General features: G+C 36.4%; 1 protein-coding gene and 1 non-coding gene across 2 annotated transcripts in view; one reads left to right on the top strand and one right to left on the bottom strand.

The window, feature by feature from the left end:
* CCDC39 (coiled-coil domain containing 39) overlaps window positions 1–21132 on the top strand; it is a 56254-nt gene that overhangs the window by 33679 nt on the left and 1443 nt on the right. The window contains exons 14-19 of the mRNA XM_047787112.1: window positions 13147–13270; window positions 17790–17949; window positions 18506–18612; window positions 19514–19654; window positions 19765–19944; window positions 20090–20178. Of these exons, the coding sequence (XP_047643068.1) occupies window positions 13147–13270; window positions 17790–17949; window positions 18506–18612; window positions 19514–19654; window positions 19765–19944; window positions 20090–20178 (801 nt within the window). The remainder of the gene's footprint in view (window positions 1–13146; window positions 13271–17789; window positions 17950–18505; window positions 18613–19513; window positions 19655–19764; window positions 19945–20089; window positions 20179–21132) is intronic.
* On the bottom strand, window positions 17176–17278 carry LOC125114058 (U6 spliceosomal RNA). Its single transcript, XR_007131685.1, has one exon. It is a non-coding gene; the product is annotated as a U6 spliceosomal RNA (small nuclear RNA).

Raw genomic sequence — 21132 nt, 5'->3', positions numbered from 1 at the left:
TCCAGTCCATCTGGGTGGAGATTGCTCAGTCTTTAGTTATGAGTTTTGTTGTTTTTAGGAGAGAAGTTGAGCTCCAGTCCTTCTATTCCACCATCTTAATCCTGTCTCCCAAAACAGAACTCTTGATGGGCTTTTTCAAAGCTAAAACAAAATTACATTCCTGTAGCAAATACAATATTACATTTTGTATATACCTAGATTTTCTTTGCTAATATGTATATATGTGTATATATATATATATATATATATTTTTTTTTTTTTGGTCTTTTTTGTCTTTTCTATGGCTGCACCTGCAGCACATGAAAATTCCCAGGCTAGGGGTCTAATCAGAGCTGTGGCCACCAGCCTACACCAGAGCCGCAGCAACGTGGGATCTGAGCCACATCTGTGACCCACACCACAGCTCACGGCAACGCCAGATCCTTAACCCACTGAGCTAAGCCAGGGATCAAATCACCAACCTCATGGTTCCTAGTCAGATTCATTAACCACCGAGCCATGACGGGAACTCCCTCTTTGCTAACATTTTTAAACAAGTTTTGCATCTATGTTTATAATTCTTTCCAGCCCCTGTCAAGTTACTGGGTTATTAAGGTTATATCCACTTTTATAAAATGATATATGTGTTTCTCATTTTTCTGTTATAAGTGTGTAAAAGACTAGAATTATATATTTTTAATACTCAATTATTTTATTACATTTATAGTTGTATAATGATCATCACAACCCAATTTTAAACCTTTTCCATCCCATACCTCCAGCCAATCCCCCCGCCCCCCCCCCAACCTGTCCCCTTTGGAAACCATAAGGTTTTCAAAGTCTGCGAGTCAGTATCTGTTCTGCAAACAAGTTCATTGTGTCTTTTTTTAAGATTCCACATGTAAGTGATAGAATTTGATGTTGGTGTCTCATTGTATGGCTGACTTCACTTAGCATGATAATTTCTAGGTCCATCCATGTTGCTGCAAATGCCCTTGCTTCTTTTCTTTTAATGGATGAGTAATAATCCATTGTGTATAAGTCCCACATCTTCTTTATTCACTCTTCTGTAGATGTGCATTTAGATTGTTTCCATGTCTTGGCTATTGCAAAAAATGCTGCAATGAACATTGGAGTACATGTGTCTTTTTGAGTCATGGTTTTCTCTGGATAGATGCCCAGGAGTGGGACTGCTGGATCAAATGGTAGTTCTATGTTTAGTTTTCTGAGGCATCTCCATACTGTTTTCCACAGTGGTTGCACCAATTTACATTCCCATTAGCAGTGTACTAGGGTTCCTTTTTCTCCTCACCCTCTCTAGCGCTTATTGTTTGTAGACTTTTGGATAATGGCCATTCTGGCTGGTGTAAGGTTGTGCCTCATGTGGTTTTGATTTGCATTTCTCTAATAATGAGTAATGTTGAACATCTTTTCATGTGTTTCTCGGCCATCTGTATATCTTCTTTGGAGAATTGCCTGTTTGGATCTTCTGCCCATTTTTTGATGGTTTTTTTTTTTTTTTTGGTATTGAGGTTCAGAAGGTGTTTATAAATTTTGGAGATTAATCCCTTGTCAGTTGCTTCATTTGCAAATATTTTCTCCCATTCTGTGGGTTGTCTTTTTGTTTTGTTTAGGGTTTCCTTTGCTGTGCAGAAAATTTTAAGTTTAATGAAGTCCCATTTGTTTATTTTTGTTTTTACTGTCATTACTCTAAGAGGTGGATCTGAGAAGATGTGGCTGTCGTTTATGTCAGAGAGTGTTTGCCCTACGTTTTCCTCTAAGAGTTTTGTAGTATCTGGTCTTATATCTAGGTCTTAAATCCATTTTGAGTTTATTTTTGTGTGTGGTGTTAGGCAGTGTTCTAATTTCATTCTTGTACATGTAGCTGTCCAGTTTTCCCAGCACCACTTATCGAACAGGCTGTCTTTTCTCCATTGTATATTCTTGCCTCCTTTGTAACAGATTAGTTGGCTGTAGGTGTGTGGGTTTAATTCTATCCTGTTCCACTGATCTATATTTCTGTTGTTGTACCAGTACCATATGCTTTTGATGACTGTAGCTTTGTAGTATAGTCTGAAGTCAAAGAGCCTGATTCCTCCAGCTCATTTTTCTTTCTTAGGATTGCTTTGGCTGTTCTAGGTCTTTTGTGCTTCCAAACAAACTTTAAGATATTTTGTTCCAGTTCTGTGAAAAATTTCCTTGGTAGTTTGATAAGGATTGCAATCATTCTGAAGATTTCCTTGGGTAGTATAGTCATTTTGTTAATATTGATTCTTCCAATCCAAGAGCATGGTATGTCTTTCCATCTGTTTGTGTCCTCTTTGATTTCTTTCATCAGCATCTTATATTTTTCAGAGTACAGGTCTTTTGTCTCTTTAGGTAGGTTTATTCCTAAGTATTTTATTCTTTTTGATGTGATAGTAAATGGGATTGTTTGCCTAATTTCTCTTTCTGCTGTTTCATTGTCAGTATATAGAAATGCCATTGATTTCTGTGCATTAATTTTGTTTACCGCAACTATGCCAAATTCATCAATGAGCTCTGACAGTTTCCTGGTATGGTGTTTAGGATTCTGTAGGTATAGTATCATGTCATCTGCAAATAGTGATATTTTTACTTTTTCCTTTCCAATTTGGATTCATTTTATTTCTTTTACTTCTCTGATTGCCATGGCTAGGACTTCCAAAACTATGTTGAATAGTAGTGGTGAGAACGGGCATCCTTGTCTTGTCCCTGATCTCAGCAGGAATTTGTTCAGCTTTTCACCATTGAGAATATTGTTAGCTCTGGGTTTGTCATATATGGCCTTTATTATGTTGAGGTAGGTTTCCTCTATGCCCACTTTCTGAAGGGTTTTTGTCAGAAATGGGTGTTGGATTTTGTGAAAGGCTTTTTCTGCATCTATTGAGAGGATCATATGGTTTTTATTCCTCAGTTTGTTAATGTGGTGTATCTCCCTCGTTGAATTGCGGATATTGAAGAATCCTTGCATCCTTGGGATAAATCCCACTTGATTGATCATGATGTACAATCCTTTTAATGTCTTGTTGGATTCAGGTTGCTAGTATTTTGCTGAGAATTTTTATTTCTATGTTCATCAGTGAAATTGGCCTGTAATTTTCTTTTTTTGTGTTATCGTTGGTTTTGGTATCAGGGTGATGGTGGCTTCATAGAATGATTTTGGGAATGTTCTTTCCTCTTCAATTTTTTGGAATAGTTTCAGAAGGATAGGTGTTAGCTCTTCTCTAAATGTTTGGTAGAACTTGCCTGTGAAGCCATCTGGTCCTGGGCTTTCATTTGTTGGAAGATTTTTAATGACAGTTTCAATTTCAGTTCTTGTGATTGGTCTGTTCATTTTTTCTATTTCATCTTGGTTTAGTCTTGGAAGATTGTACTTTTCTAAGAATTTGTCCGTTTCTTCTAGGTCGTCCATTTTATTGGCGTATAGTTGCATATAGTAGTCTCTTATGATCCTTTGTATTTCTGTGATGTCCACTGTATCTTCTCCGACATCTTTAATTTTATTGATTTGAGTCCTCTCTCTTTTTTTCTTGATAAGCCTGGGTAAGGGTTTATTAATTTTGTTGATCTTTTCAAAGAACCAGTTTTTCATTTCGTTGATCTTTTCTTTGGTTTTCTTTGTTTCTATTTCATTGATTTCTGCTCTGATCTTTATGATTTCTTTCCTTCTACTAATGTTGGGTCTTGTCTTTTCTCTCTCTAGCTGCTTTAGATATAAAGTCATCTTGTTTATTTGAGCTGTTTATTGTTTCCTGAGGTGGGCTTGTATTGCTATAGCCTTTCCCCTTAGAATGGCTTTTGCTGCATCCCATAGGTTTTGGAGTGTCATGTCTTTGTTGTTATTTGCTTCTAGGTATTTTAAAATTTCCTCTTTGATTTCTTCAGTGATCCACTGGTTGTTTAGTAGCGTGTTATTTAGTCTCCACATGTTTGTGTTTTTTGCAGTTTTTTCTTTTTGTTGATTTCCAGTCATATAGCATTGTGGTCAAAAAAGATGCTTTTATGATTTCAATTTTCTTAAAGTTACTGAGGTTTGATTTGTGGCCCACGATGTGATCAATCTTAAAGAATGTTCCATGTGCACTTGAGAAGAATGTGCATTCTGCTGCTTTTGCATGGAATGTCCTGTAAATATCTATTAAGTCCATCTGGTCTAATGCTTCATTCAGGGCCTGTGTTTCCTTATTGATTTCCTATCTGGATAATCTGTCCATTGCTGTAAGTGGGGTGTTAAAGTCCCCCACTATTCTTGTGTTGTTATTAATTTCTCCTTTTAAAGTTGTTAGCAGTTTCCTTACATATTGTAGTGATCCTATGTTGGGTACATATATATTCAAAGTTTTTTATCTTCTTCTTGGATTGATCCTTTGATCATTATGTAATGTCCTTCCTTGTCTCTTAAAATATTCTTTATTTTAAGGTCTATTTTGTCTGATATGAGTATTGCTACTCCACCTTTCTTTTGATTCCCATTTGCCTGGAATATTTTCCTCTACCCTCTCACTTTCAATTTGTATATGTCCCTAGAAATGAAGTGGGTCTCTTGAAGACAGTGTATATGTATCCATTCAGCCAGTCTCTGTCTTTTGGTTGGGGCATTTAGTCCATTTACATTTAAGGTAATGATTGATATGTATGTATTTATTGCCACTTTATGAACTGTTTTGGATTTGTTTTTACTGCTCTTTTTTCTTCCCTTCTTCTCTTGTTCTCTCCTCTTGTGGTTTGATGACCATCTTTAGCATTGTATTTGAGTTGATTTTTCTCATCTGTGTGTGTATCAATTACAGATTTTTTATTTGCAGTTGCCCTGAGGTTTTGATATAGGAGTATATATACATACATATACATATATATATACACACACACATATGCAGATATACACACACACACACACACACATAAAAGATTGTTTTAGGTTGACAGTCTCTTAATTACAAGTGCATCTCCAGTGTCCTGCATTTGTACCCTCCTCTTCTCACTATTTCTGATTTTGGTAGCATATTTATATGTGGATGATTCCCTAACTTACTGTATATATGCTTTTACTGATGATCCTTATAACTTGTAGTATTTTTTGTATCTAGTTGCAGACTTTTCTTTCTAAAGACTTTTCTTTAATACTGTTGTAAAGCTGGTTTAGTGTTGCTGAATTCCCTTTTTTTGCTTGTCCACAAAGAGTTTTTTTGGGGGGGCGGGGTCTTTTTTTTTTGTCTTTTTAGGGCCACATCCACAGCATGTGGAGGTTCCCAGACTAGGGGTCTAATTGGAGCCGTAGCTGCTGGCCTACACCACAGCCACAGCAATGTGGGATCCTAGCCTTGTCTGCGACCTAAACCACAGCTCATGTCAATGCTGGATCCTTAACCCACTGAGCAAGGCTGGAGATGGAACCCACAACCTCATGGTTCCTAGTTGGATTCATTTCCACTGAGCCACGACAGGAACTCCTGATTGTCTATAAAGATTTTGATATCACCTTCAAATCTGAATGAAATCTTTGCTGGGTAAAGTCATCTTGATGGTAGTTTTTCCCTTTCATCACTTTAAGTATATCATGCCACTGCCTTCTGGCCTACAGAGTTTCTGTTGTAAAATCTGCTGATAATTCTATTGGGGTTCCTTGTATAGTATTTGCTTCTTTTCCCTAGTTGCTTTCAATATTTTATTTTGGGGAGTTCCTGTAGTGGTGCAGCAGAATCGAATCTGACTAGGAACCATGAGGTTGTGGGTTCGATCCCTGGCCTTGCTTAGTGCTTTAAGAATCTGGTGTTGCCAAGAGCTGTGGTGTAGGTCGCAGACACGGCTCAGATCTGACATTGTTGTGGCTGTGGCACAGGCCTGTCACTGCAGCTCCAATTATACCCCTAGCTTGGGGACCTCCATGTGCTGCAGGTGTGGCCATAAAAAGACAATAAATAAATAAATAAATAAATAAATAAATATTTTCCTTTGTCTTTAATTTTGGTTGGTTGATTAATATGTGTCTTAGGATTGCTTTGGCTATTTGGTTTATTTTATATGGTACTCGTTGTGTTTCCTAGATATGAGTGAGTGGTTGCTTTTCCATGTTAGGGAAGATTTTGGCTATTATCTCTTCACATATATTTTCTGTCCCTTTCTCTCCCTCTTCTCCTTCTTGCACCCCTATAATACGGATGTTGGTGCATTTAATGTTGTCCCAGAGTTCTCTGAGACTGTCTTCATTTCTTTTCAATCTTTTTTCTGTTCCACATCCGTGATTTCCACTAGTCTGTCCTCCACTTCGCTTATTTGTTCTTCTGTCTCCTGTATTCTGCTGTTGGTTGCTTCCAATTAAATTTTTATTTTAGATATTGTATTTTGCATCTCCATCTGCTTAAGTTTTAAATCTTGTATTTAAGTTTATTTATTTATTTCTATTTTTGAGGGTTTGTTTTGGTGTTCTTTTCCTAACTTGAGATAGATGCTAGCTAATTAATTTTCAACCTTGATTTTTAAAAATTTTTTCTTGATTTTTACATTAAAAAATGTGAAAGCCATTCTTTGTTCATCAGCTGTACAAAAACAAGTTGCAGGTGTAGAATGGTTTGCTGACCTTGGATTTTTATCTCTAAATGTAATATTCTATTGTATGTATCTACTCAAACTATATGTACATTTACCTGTTGATAAATATTTGAATCATCTCCAGTTTAGGACTACTGCATGTAAAGCTGCCATGAACATATGTGTTCTTGGAATGGACATCTGCTTTCTTTTCTCTTGGGTAGCTCTTGGTTAGATGCCTAGAAATGGAATACCTAGATCATATGGTAGGTATTCTTTTTGTCTTTCCACTCTTTCTTTGGTTTTATTGGATTTTCCCTTTTTCCTCTTAATTTATTTGTATTATATATAAATTCTAATTATTTTGTTATTTATTCTTAAATTCAAAAGAAATTATAATCTTTCTATCAATACTGAAGATTTATTAGTTCCTATTATTTTTTTCTTCCTAAAATAGTTAAGGCTCTTTGCACCTTTTATTGCTGAATTTCCTCTCTTCGTCTTTCATGTGTTATTGAAATCACTGATTAGTTTCAGGTTGTTACCTATCGTTCTTAATATCATGTCTCTCCTTTTTAAAGAATGTAATCCTTACAGCTTGCATTAAACTGTACAGCCAATTGCCAACAATCTTTTCAGCCTAGCTAAATGTTTTATTTATTTCTTGGTTTAATATTCTCTCATGTATTTTTTGCCACCCTATATTTTTGTATTTTCATTTTATTTTTCTGAAGTATGTTTGGAAACTCTTTTTCAAGAATTTCTATTTTCTGAAAATTTTGAGTCCTCATATATTTAAAGCATATTTATTCTACCCCATATTTGAATTACAGTTGAAGTTTGAAAGTATTGTTTCCTATTCTTCTAGATTAAAGTGTTGTTCATGACAGGGTAATTCATTTTATTTTGTAGGGATCCTGGTTTTTTTTTTTCTTTCTGGAAGCTTTGGGACAGTGTTTTTATTTGGGGGATTTCAGGACTTATGTATTTCTGGCTGTTTTTTCCTTTTTATTTTTCTTGTTTGACCCTGGTGAGCTCTTTCAGTTATTTCATTGAAGTCTTTCTTCAGGTCAGGAAAATAATTTTCTATTAATTCTTTTTTTCCCCTTATATCAATCTTCCCATTTGTTGTTCACTTTTAGTGAATGCTGGTGATTCCCTGCTCCTGTCAGGTAACCATATTGATGCTGAACTTAGTGCAGGCACCCATTTGGCATAGTGCATTACAGCTCAGAGCTGCTGGGCTCCTCAGCTCCTTCCACATCCTCCTGCCTCAGCCTCCCAAGTGCACCCAGCACCACACCCAGCATTCTTTACTACTTTTATTTATTTATTTAAAAATTAAAAAAAAAATTTAGGGCTGCACCTGGGGCAGACAGAGGTTCCCAAGCTAAGGGCTGAATCAGAGCTACAGCCTAAACTACAGTCACAGCAACACCAGATCTGAGCCATGTCTGCAACCTACACTACAGCTTACAGCAACACTGGATCTTTAACCCACTGAGTGAGGCCAGGGATTGAATCCATGTCCTCATGGATACTGATCAGTTTGTTACTGCTGAGCCACAACTGGAACTCCTTCACTACTTTTAAATTAAAAAGAGACTACCTGTGAGAACTCTTATTCTTTCATTGGTTCTTTCTTTTCATGGCAGCCCATTCTAGTATTATGGGCATTTTTGGAAGCAGTTATGTTTTTCACCTTTTTTTTTTTTTTTTTTGGGCCCACAGTGTGCAGTGGCTTGATATGGCATTTCAGTTCCCAGACAAAGAACTGGACCTAGGTTACAGTAGTGAAAGCACAGTAATAACTACTAGACCACCAGGAAACTCCCTTCTTTCATCTTTGAGAGGATACTACTTAGAATACTTCGAAAGTTCTTTTCTATCCCAGACATTATCTTTGTATCTCCTAGGGTCTGTTCTATGTTCATTTTATTCTTTTCATTCATACTGTTAGCTTTCCATAGCTACTGATAGTCTTTGGGTTTCTGTTGTATTTATTATTATTAACTAATACTTAATTAATAATCATGGTGATTGGTATAGTTAGCTGGTATGGATTTCTTCTGTAATTAGGTTAGATTGCTTTTTCTTTTTATTTAACTCAATAAATTTTATTACATTTCTAGTTATACAATGATCATTACAGCCCTATTTTACAGCATTTCCACTGCAAACCCCCAGCCGATCCCACCACCCCCAACCTGTCTCCTTTGGAAACCATAAGGTTTTCAAAGTCTGTGAGTCTGTTTCTGTTCTGCAAAGAAGTTCATTATATCCTTTTTTTTTTTTTTTTAGATTTCACATATAAGTGATAGCATATGATGTTGGTGTCTCACTGTCTGACTAACTTCACTTAGCATGATAATTTCTAGGTCCATCCATGTTGCTGCAAGTGTCATTATTTCATTCCTTTTAATGACTAACATTCCATTGTGTATATGTCCCACATCTTCTTTATCCACTCCTCTTTCAAAGGACATTTAGGACGCTTCCATGTCTTGGCTATTGTATATAGTGCTGCAATGAACCTTGGAGTGTATGTATTTTATGAGTCATGGTTTTCTCTGAATAGATGCCCAGGAGTGGGACTGCTGGATCAAATGGTAATTCTATTTTTAGTTTTCTGAGGAATCTCCATACTGTCTTACACAGTGGTTGCACCAATTTACAATCCCACCAACAGTGTAATAGGGTTCCCTTTTCTCCACACCCTCTCCAGCACTTATTGTTTGTAGACTTTTGGATGATAGCCATTCTGGCTGATGTAAGTTGGTACCTCAAAGTGGTTTTGATTTGCATTTCTCCAATGATGAGTGATGTTGAACATCTTTTCATGTGTTTTTTGGCCTTCTGTATGTCTTTGGAGAATTGTTTGTTTAGATCTTCTGCCCATTTTTTGATGAGGTTGTTTTTTTTGGTATTGAGGTTCAGAAGGTGTTTATAAATTTTGGAGATTAATCCCTTGTCAGTTGCTTCATTTGAAAATATTTTCTCCTATTCTGTGAGTTGTCTTCATTTTGTTTAGTGTTTCCTTTGCTGTGCTAGATCACTTTTTCTAACAGGTCTCTCTAGTGCATTCCACAAGGAACATAAGGAGTTTATTTTGGGCAATGAAGACTTTCATTACTGGCTGGAATTGCCATTTTATTTTAAATTAACCTCTACTGTTGTGCAGGCCTGTAATTACATCATGCTCTTTTTTGCTTTTCTTTCCAGATTCAACATACAGTGTTAGGAATTCTGATAATTTGGGGGTTATAATTGGAACATAAATAATTCCTGCCAACATTTCTGTTTATTTTGAGGGGTTGAGGAGAGTGGCCCAGATGTTCTGTAGGTAATCCTTTTATTAGTTACCTTGATAATAGCCCCAGAGATCACTCTTGCTCTTTTTCTTTCTGACTCCTGAGTTTGGATTTTCTCCAGAGTTCTTTGGTGAAAAATGTCTCATTTCTGCAATAATCTGTGTGTATCTCCATTTTTTCCTCTTGTCAGCCATATCCCATTTGTTTTCCATTTTTTCATGAATTCATGAAAAATTCTTTCTGGTTCCCAGAACTGTGGTGGGGTGTTTTTTTTTCTTTTAATCTTTTCCATTTTAGGAAAGAGGAGAGATATGCTTGTACTCAGTTCACCAAGTTAAGCTGGAAGGCAAACAAGCCCTGTCTTTTACAACCACATAATGAATGTGTATGGAGTTCCCATTGTGGTGCAGTGGAAACAAATCTGACTAGGAACCATGAGGTTGTGGGTTCAATCCCTGCCCTCACTCAGTGGATTATGGATCTAGTATTGCTGTGAACTGTGGTGTAGGTCGCAGACATGGCTCGGATCTGGTGTCGCTGTGGCTGTAGCATAGGCCAGCAGCTGTAGCTCTGATTCTACCCCTAGCCTGGGAACCTCCATATGCTGCATGTGCAGCCCTCAAAAGTAAAAAAAAAAAAAAAAAAAAAAAAAAAAGTGTAAATACTTTCTAATGAAACAATAATAATACTTAAAAATTAGCCAAGCTATAACTTCTGATACTTTATATCTTTTACCATTAATCCTCTCTAGGGGAAGGAAACTGTTAGGTTGAAGATTTCTTTTCACCATGGCTGAAATGCTTATTTTCATGAGGTTGTAGCAGGCGAACGAGATTCTCCATGTTGCTATACATATATCAGCATTATTGGTGTTATTACAAAATAAGTTAAAATAGTTTAAAAATATAAATTTACTGGGACAAGAAGGAGAAAGGAAAGAAAGGATAAAAAATATCCAGCAGATTTAAGGATCTAAATCTTGGGAGACAATTCTCCAATGGTTTATTGTATTTCTGCATGCCTTGCAAGGAAGGCACTAGCTATCCTATTCTGGACAATATTTTATTTTTTAATTTTTTTAATTACTCAAATGAATTTATCACATCTGTAGTTGTATAATGATCATAACAATACAATTTCACAGGATTTCCATCCCACAGCCCAAGCACATCCCCCCACCCTCCAAACTGTCTTCTCCGGAGACCTTAAGTTTTTCAATGTCTGTGAGTCAGCATCTGTTCTGCAAAGAAGTTCAGTCTGTCCTTTTTCCAGATTCCACATGGCAGTGAAAGTATTTGATGTTGGTGTCTCATTGTATGGCTGACTTCACTTAGCATGATAATTTCTAGGTCCATCCATGTTGCAAAAAAATGCTGGTATTTCATTCCTTTTAATGGCTGAGTAGTATTCCATCATGTGTATGTACCACATCTTCTTGATCCAATCCTCTGTTGATGGACATTTAGGTTGTTTCCATGGCTTGGGTATTGTATATAGTGCTGCAATGAACATTGGAGTACATGTGTCTTTTCAAGTCATGGTTTTCTCTGGATAAATGCCCAGAAGTGGGATTGCTGGATCAAATGGTAGTTCTATGTTTAGTTTTCTGAGGCATCTCCATACTGTTTTCCACAGTGGTTGCACCAATTTACAATCCCACCAACAGTGTAATAGGGTTCTTTTTTCTTCATACACTCTCCAGCACTTATTGTTTGTAGACTTTTGGATGGTGGCCATTCTGGCTGGTGTAAGGTGGTACCTCATCGTGGTTTTGATTTGCATTTCTCTAATAATGAGTGACGTTGAACATCTTTTCATGTGATTTTTGGCCATCCGTATGTCTTCTTTGGAGAATTGTCTGTTTAGATCTTCTGCCCATTTTTTGATGGGGTTGTTTTTTTGGTTTGGAGCTGCAGAAGGTGTTTGTGGACAGTATTAAAAATTTTTTTTTGGTAAAAAACATATAATTTACCAATTTAACCATTTAAAAATGTACAGTTCATTGATATTAAGTATTTTCACATTGTTGAACAACAGATCTCCAGAGCTTTTTCATCCTGTAAAACTGAAACTCTCTTATCAATTATTTATGTTTTTAAGTTTTATTGAAGTACAGCTAATTTACAAGATTGCGATAATTCCCACACAACCAAGTGACCTAGTCATACCTATATACATATCCATTCTCTCTCAGATTCTATACCCATTAAATATTAACTCCTCATTTCCCCTTCTCCCAGCCCCTGGTAACCATTGTTCTGTCTGTACGAATTTAACTACTTTATATATCTCATGTAAGTGTAATCATGTCTTTTTGTGATTGGCTTATTTTATTTAGCATAATAGCTTCAAATTTCACTCATGGAGCATGTGACAGAATTTCATTTTCAAGGCTGAATAATATTCCATTGCATGTATATATACCACATTTTATCCATTCATTTTTCCACGAACATTGGCTTGCTTCCACCTCTTGTATAATGGGAATAATACATGAATACTGGTGTGAAGATATCTTTTTGAGAACTTTCTTTCAATTCTTTAGGATATATACCCAGAAGTTGGATTGCTGGATCATATGGCAGTTCTGTTTTTAATTTTTTTTGAGAAACTTCCATGTTTTCTATAGCAGCTACACCATTTTATTGTCCTACCAACAGTGCATAAGGGTTCCATTTGTTCACATCCCCACCAATAATTTTTTTTGTCTTTTTGATAGTAGCCATCCTCATGGGTGTGGGGTGATATCTCATTATAGGTTTGATTTGTAGTGGACTATCCTTTAAAAGATGTTTGGATAGTAAATAGCCTTGTGAGCTAGAGTTTCATTTCCCTCTGGGGCAAGGATTAGGTGTGTTTGCTTATTTCCCATTATGAAATATTTGGATTACCTAAGGTTGAGCTTCTTGAGCTGTGACATAAACATATTGTATGTGCAGCATCCATTTGAGCCCCTCCTAATCTGCTTGGTTGGGACTTTGGGAGCAAGGGGAACCAATGCGAATAGGAAGCTCATGCTACTTGGTTATGTCATGAGTGATAAATTCCTTTTTTTCTGACCCAGAAATCTGTGCTTTCTTCCAGCATCCATGAAACTGTGGCAGGCTAACTTGTTAACTTTCAAATTGGGTAAAATCTGAGACCCTTTAGACTGAATTATAAAATTGAAAAGTGAGAACATGTTTGAACTGTTTGAGTTTAGAAGCAACACAAATACAAATGTCTTCTATAAGAACAGTATAGTCTTTTTTAAAAAGTATATATAAATTTTTGGGGTATTTAATTTTTCTTTTCCTTTTCATATCAGTGCTGAGTTTCATGAGCGGCTAAGTAAAATTGATAAGCTGAAGAACAGATATGAAATTCTTACTGTTGTTATGCTGCCTCCTGAAGGAGAAGAGGAGAAAACACAGGCCTATTATGTAATAAAGGTACTCTTAATTGATTTACAGTTATGACAGAATGTGAAGTATGCTTTCTTAGCTCTTTGTTATAAGCCAAAATGGCAACTCTAGTGGCTATTGCACTTAATTAGGGCCATAAAACATGAGTTGCTAAATGGAGGTACTGAAGCACTATTAGTTTTATACACATGAGGTCAAGGAGAGGTTTAGAGCACTCAGAGGTTTTTTTTTTTTTTTGCTATCATTGTGTCATGTCATTTTCCCTCTTTTTTTTAAGATTCATAATCTCTTTTACTCGAAGGCCTACTATCACTTTGGGTGTCTTTAACATGCTTGTGACAACCTGTTCAACACCTCAGGTTTAAAGCTTTACTTCACTGTAGCCTCACACTCATATGACCACAGCCTAGACTTTATCATCACCTGGAGCTATACCACCACTCTTATACTCCATTTACCACTGCAGTCCTGGTGTGGCACATATCCAGAGAAAGAGAGCTGTTCCTTTGACTTTATATTATATAGGAGACAAGCAGATCAAGTGACTCTATCTTGTTCTTTCTGATGTTGTGAGAGTTGTCTGCCACCTTATGGTTATCTTAACCGCATAAACCTATTCGGAAATTTAGGAGTGATCAGGAATCAGATGCAGTTTCCTTTCTGATCACTTCTATATTCATCTTTCTCTTTAGAAAATACCCTGAGCAGAGGTCTGGGAAGTTCAAAGAAGGAATGGAACTGTAACTTCTGCTCACTTTTCTTTTTTCATACATGAATTGGAGTGGGAAGGAGATCCCCAGTTCACACTTTTAGAGGATGCCCCTTGTGGATTCACCCTCCATTTTTACTTCTACCTCTTCCAAGTTTCCTTCTGTAGGCCCCCCCCCCCCCCCCCCCCGTGCCTTTTTTTTTTGTCTTTTTAGGGCATATAGAAGTACCCAGGATAGGGATCAAATCAGTTACAGCTGCCAGCCTGCCCCACAGCCACAGCAATGGGGGATCCAAGCCATGTCTATGACCTTCACCACAGCTCACGGCAATGCTGTATCCTTAACCCACTGAACAAGGCCAGGGATCAAACCCACATCCTCATGGATACTAGTCAGGTTCGTTACTGCTGAGCCATGACGGGAACTCCCTCCTGTCACCCTAGCACATACTACACTGTGCAATACATCTGCAACTTTGCCTCAGGAAAATTACACCTAACCTAGTTGAGATGAGTCCCAGCTCTTAAGCCCCTCTTATAACTTATCAGTGTATAGTACCTCAGGCTTCTGCCCAATATTAATATGACTTTCTTCCTTTTAGGTTTTGAAGGTTCCCAAGGGGTGAATGATAGGCTCTAGTCTATTAAGTGTTGAGAAGTAGATATGTGTTGCATTTCCAGTTAAGTTTTTCTACCAACAAGGCTCTGATGAGCTACATAACAGCATTAGTTCATTAGAATGCCTTTACCCTTATCTTGGTTCTATCACTGATTAGGTAGGTGACCTTTTATTTAACCATTTGAGACCTTAAGTTTTCTTACTTGAAAAATTAGGATAATATTGTCACTTCTGTTTTAAGAAGTAAATGAGAAAATATATGTAAAGCCCATAAAACAATGTCTGGAACAAAAAAAGCCCTCAATATAATTAGCTATCATTACTGTTATTGCTGTTATGAAGATAATGTTGAAGAATTCACCTCTCAGAAAACAGGTACATTTTTATGTTGACCCTTTGTATTAGTTTGCTAGGGCTGTTATAGCAAAGTATCATAGACGAGGTAGCTTAAACTGTAGAAATGACTCACAGTTGTAGACGCTGGAAGTCCAAGATGAAGCTGTCAGCAGGATCGGTTTTCTGAGGGACGATCTGCTCCACGTCCCTTTCCTGCCTTATGGCGGTGTGCTGGCAATCTTTTGTGTTCCTTAACTTATGGAATTATCACCATGATCTCTGTCTTCATCTTCAGATGGCTTTCTCCTTGTGTCTCTTCAGTATTCCCTCAATTTAAGTCCATGCCTGTGGCCAAATTTCCCATTTTTATAAGGACACTAATTATACTGGACCAGGACCCATCCTAACAACCTCACTGTAACTGGACTACATCTATAAAAACTCTATTTGCAAATAAACATTCTGAGGTACTAGGGGTTGGGACTTCACCTATTTTTGGGGGGAAGCAATTAAATCTATAGTCCTTGCTTATTGTCCTGCATTAGCCTCCTGTCAATGTGGCACACATGGCTTTGTGTTTCCCTTTACCCACCTTAGTATCTTCTAGTATCTGACCCTTAAGAGCCAGAAAAACAGTCAGTAATCAATGAAGGTCCGACATCTTTCAGATCTCATTTCCAAGTTCCTCTTTGTCTTTATAAGGAAACAGTTCCATTCTGATAGAATTTAATGAAACTGTCCAATGAAATTACTAGAAAATGCTTTAAAATGTTGATGGAAAGTTATAAAAATTTCTTTTGATTATCAACCCTTCTAAATCCAGGATAAAAAATAGGTATTATATAACTTCTGATTTAAGAGGCAAATGGGATCATAGAGGTTTAGAAGGTATATATGGAATTAGATCAGGAGTTTGTGTAAATGAGTAAGTTCAATCCCTCATTTGACAAATAAGTTGTACTTAGTGTAGTAAAGTGATTTAATGTTTTTCATTTACTAGTAGGAAATCCGCAACTAAAATCTGTTTTCATTCTCGCTTTCTCCCACTGAATTTTGAATGAAATGTTTGCTAATTCTAGATTCAACTTAAAAGAATTAGATATAATTTATCTAAGAACATAATTTTTTTTCTTTTTATGGCTGCACCTATGGCATATGGAAGTTCTCAGGCTAGGGGGTCAAATCAGAGCTGCAGCTGAAGCCTATGCCTCAGCCACAGCAACACCAGATCCTTACCGCACTGAGCAGGGCCAGGAATCAAACCCATATCCTCGTGGAAACAACATCCGGTCCTAAACCCACTGAGCCACAATGGGAACTCCTGATACTATTATTACCTTATTTTGCTGAGCTTTATTTTTTTATTATGTCCTATTTGCTATAAAATGTGTAGCATATCTTAAAGCACAATAAAACAAGTAACAGTGAAAATGTTAAGAACTGAAACACTACCAATAAAACATCCAGTGACCACATGCTGGTTTAGTTACAGATACTTGAGGATACATCTTGACTAAAAATGGGTTTTGGTGCTTTATTTTTTTTTGCCTTTTCTAGGGCTGCTTCTGAGGCATATGGAGATTCCCAGGCTAGGGGTCTAATAGGAGCCGTAGCCACCGGCCTACGCCAGAGTCACAGCAACGTGGGATCCAAGCCACATCTGCAACCTACACCACAGCTCACAACGCCGGATCCTCAACCCACTGAGCAAGGTCAGGGATCGAACCTGCAAAGGGTTTTGGTACTTTTAAATACATATGCATGCTATCCCTGTCAACCCTTAATTGGAGAAAGTTCTTTGGAACTCTTTGGGTACAACTCTAAAAAGCCTAGCCCAGTGACAAAGTTAAGCTGGAAGATGTCACTGAGTTATGTTCATCCACTGAGGAATTTCTGGACTTCAGCAACTTATAGACTTCATTTTTTTTTCTAGCCACATTTATCACAATTATCTTTCTCCAATTAAAATTATTTCTTAAATGTTATCAAATACAAAATTTGCTGTTTTAATGATTTTTAAGTTTATAATTCAGTGGTATTAAGCATGCTGTTGTGCAGTCAACACCAACATCTATCTCCAGAACTTTTTTTCATCTTTCAAAAGTGAAACTGTATGCATTAAACAGTTTCTACCCCTGGCAACCATTGTTCTACTTTGTTTTTGTTAATTTGACCAAACCCCTGGCAACCATTGTTCTACTTTGTTTTTGCTAATTTGACCACTCTGCATACTTCATATAAGTGCAATCATGAAGTGTTTTTCCTTTTAAAAATAGGGAACACTTCGCAAATTTGCACGTCAGCCTTGTGCAGGGGCCATGCAATCTTCTCTGTGTTGTTTCGGTTTTAGTATGTGCTACTGAACAGGTACTTTAATTTGAACATTACTTAACTGCTCAAAGATGTTGAAATCCTACTTCTGATAATATACATATAACTGCATTGGAAGGGATAAGCATTTACTTTCCTGGGTATACCTTGCTCACCTCTTTTACTTCTAAGATTTAAAATGAGAAAGTGTGCCAAGTCTCTTTCAGGCTGGAAACATACATTCTTTTAAATATCTAGTTTGAAACTTCTAGCTAACCCTATTTCTGTTCTCAGTAGTTTCTACCTGCTAACATTTATGGCCATTTTTGTTGCAGAGTTTTCATGTACACTTTGGTTAGTTACTACGTTGCCGTCATGGTTTTGTATCCTATGTGCTATATTTGGAAGGCCTTGAGGATTTGATCTACTTTTAATCAAGTACAAGAAATACATGCTTGTTGCTGCAATGTAGGCCTCAAGGCAAATGTTGTGAGTTAACTATTTCCTGCCTTGAAAACAGATGTTCTCACCCATGATACTTTTATCAATTAGTTCTATTTTGTTTTTCATAGGCCGCTCAAGAAAAAGAAGAACTTCAAAGGGAAGGTGACAGTTTAGATGCTAAGATCAACAAAGCTGAAAAAGAAATCTATGCTTTAGGAAACACCCTGCAAGTGCTGAACAGTTGCAACAACAATTACAAACAATCTTTTAAGAAAGTGACACCGTCTAGTATGTAGGAATTATTAAAACTTTTTAATGAATATACAGGCAATGAAAGCTGTACAGTTATTTAAAAAGAGGAACACTGAGATAAGAAAAACAAAAACATACCATGTTTGATTGAGTTTGAAAAAATCAATCACCCCCCTCTAAAATAAGTGCTAAGTTGTTCCATTATTGGTTTTAGACATGACATACAACACTTCTATAGGGAATTAATTTCAAATCTGAAGAAAAGAGCAGCATATTGCCTGCTCTATGTTGACAAACTAAGAATAGCTACTTCATGCCCTGTTTTTCAACAAGTAGACATAAGGAATTTAACCTTTAACAGCAAAAAACGTCCAAGGAGTTCCCTGGTGGCTCAGTGGCTTAAGGATCTGGTGTTGTCACTGCTGGGCCCTGGTTACAGCTGTGATGCAGATACAGTCCCTGACCTGGGAACTTCCGTATGCCGTAGGCATGGCCAGAAAAAACATGTTAAAGGTTTAATTTAGGTAAGATTTGAAGGTTGCTTTTTATACAGCATGTTCAAAACTTTAAGTAAAAAGTCTTTAAATTCTAGGTGATGAGTATGAGCTAAAAATCCAACTAGAAGAACAAAAAAGAGCTGTTGATGAAAAATACAGATACAAACAAAGACAGATCAGAGAACTACAGGAAGATATCCAGGTAAATTCTACAGACTTTAATAATAAGCCCTTTGTAAAAGTTAACTATCATTATTATCATCCTACTCTCTTGTTATCTTGTACAAATACAATTTTTGAGAGAAGATAAAGTTTAAATGAGAAAAAATAAATGATCAAAGTATTAACTAAATTAGTTAAAATCTCAGTGCTAAGCACAGGTTAGACCTCTGACGGTTACTTGTTAGTTGATGAAATCAGAGCTAGCTAATTATGATCTATCCACTAACCTCGCTCATTTCAGCTGCATCTGTGGCATATGAAGTTCCCAGACTAGAGGTCAAATTGGAGCTGCAGCTGCTGACTTATGCCACAGCCACAGCAATGCCAGATCCAGGCTGGGTCTGTGACCTACACCACAGATCACGGCAACATCGGATCCTTAACCCACTGAGCAAGGCCAGGGATTGAACCTACATCCTCATGGATACATTGCTGAGCCACAATGGGAACTCCTGGAACTTTTGTTTCTCTTAAATCCTTTCAGATTACCTTAAAGACTGTTCTTTAAAACAAAAACATTTGAAAGATGAGAAAAAACATGTTTGGTAATAAGCAGGCTCTATGTAAACATTAGATTTTTTTTTTTAACTTATAAAGTTGAAGGAACAGATGACAAAAATAGGTAATCTTTGAAAATTAAATATTTTCAGTGGTCATTGTTTGAATAATTTTTCTCCCAAATACCATAAAAATACTTTCCAATAAAATTATATATAGAACTTAAACCATAAAACCATTATATTTATTATAGATGATATTGATAGGATATACATTACATACAAAAATAAATTAAGTCAGATTTAAATAAAAACTCGACAAATGGCAAATTCTAAGAGTTATTTCTGATTCTAACCAGTATGTTAATACTGTATTTTTTGCAGAGCATGGAAAATACCTTAGCAGTTATAGAACATGTAACAAATAATGTCAAAGAAAAAATGTCAGAGAAGCAAGCTTATGCACTTCAACTAAGCAGAGAAACTGAGGAGCAGAAGCCAAAATTAGAGAGAGTAACTAAACAGGTATTGATAACTTTTAAAAACTTGTCCTGTCATATTCATGTTTTTGAGAGTTCCAAATGGTAACCCCAAATCCTCATGCATCCATTAAAAATTATTCTATTGACTAACAGTGTGCAAAACTCACCAAGGAAATCCGTCTTTTGAAAGACACTAAAGATGTAACATTAGAAGAACATGATATCAAACTTCGTGAAGTGAAACGGCTTCATAAAATCATTGATGAAATGTTAGCTGATATTGCAGAAGAAAATGCTGAGATTGGTACTATCCTTCAGACATACTTCCAACAGGTAAACAAGATTACCTTCTATTAAATATAAATACTTCTTAAACACTTCATGAAAATAAATTTGTCATTCAAAATAAAGTGAAATCTTATTTAAAAATATTCTAAAATGTAGTGGCAGTGATGATTGCTATTGAATATTCTTCCAGAGTGGTTTAGAACTACCTACAGCTAGCACTAAAGGCAGTCATCACAGTTCCAGATCTCCTTCACAGACTTCACTGTTATCATCAGCAAGGTAAGTGGAAGGCTAACACATCATCTCTTTAACTAACTTACCTACAACTCTCACAGCTTTCATTCTGAGTGAGCCCAGCCACTTACACACTGCCACAGCTGCTAGATCTGCCAGTGCATTGCTAGTGCTCTCCTCTGCCTTCCCATGCCAGTGTCGCAGATGCAGAAAACAGCCAGCAGAGCAAGACTCTTTCCTTCTGACTTTTGTCTGGTGCTATCATTTCCACTTTGGCATATAGGGCTTTGTGACTAGCAGCTATTTCACTAGGATAAAACAGGGTGAAATTCTGGAGGGTACACCTAGCATGGTCAACTCTGAGTATGGGTAGAATTTAAACCATAAAAGGGCAACTCAGCTGTACAGACTTTTGGAGTAAGATTTTTATGATTAAAACCCATTATAAAATCTTAAATAGTCAGAATTTTATTTATGCTGCTTTATTTTGCTAAAAAAGGGAAATTATTCTTTACTTCTGCAGTTTAGTTTTATCCAGAATTCTATCAAGTAGATATTTAGTCAGCATTCTTATGCTTTGCTGACAAAATAAAAATTATTAATGATGATCCTAATTTAATTTCCCACATTCAGCAGCCACATTATTTTCCCTTAGCTTATGTAGACATGTCATAAAAGGATTTCCTAAAAGACTAAGTAAAAACCAAACCAAACCACCTTCTATGTAAACATAGCTAATAGCCACTTGAACAACACTGTACTTTTATAAAATATATAGGTATTTTAAAAACTTAGTATTTATAACTGTATGGCTTTCAAATGGCCCCACCACTTCATCCGTCAATAGGCCTCTCACTTTTTTTTGGCTTAAATTATATAACCTGTCATTTTAATCATTCTTGCCAGCACCCAAATTCCCATGTCCCTGGTTTTTGTTACCTTTTATATTTAATGATTTTTGAATTTTTAATATATAATAATTCTATCTCTAAATTGATT

The sequence above is a fragment of the Phacochoerus africanus genome, chromosome 1 (genome assembly GCF_016906955.1).
Source record: "Phacochoerus africanus isolate WHEZ1 chromosome 1, ROS_Pafr_v1, whole genome shotgun sequence".
NCBI classification, from domain to species: domain Eukaryota; kingdom Metazoa; phylum Chordata; class Mammalia; order Artiodactyla; family Suidae; genus Phacochoerus; species Phacochoerus africanus.
The sequence above is the reverse complement of the archived record's forward strand: the minus strand, read 5'-3'. Positions and strand labels throughout refer to the sequence as shown.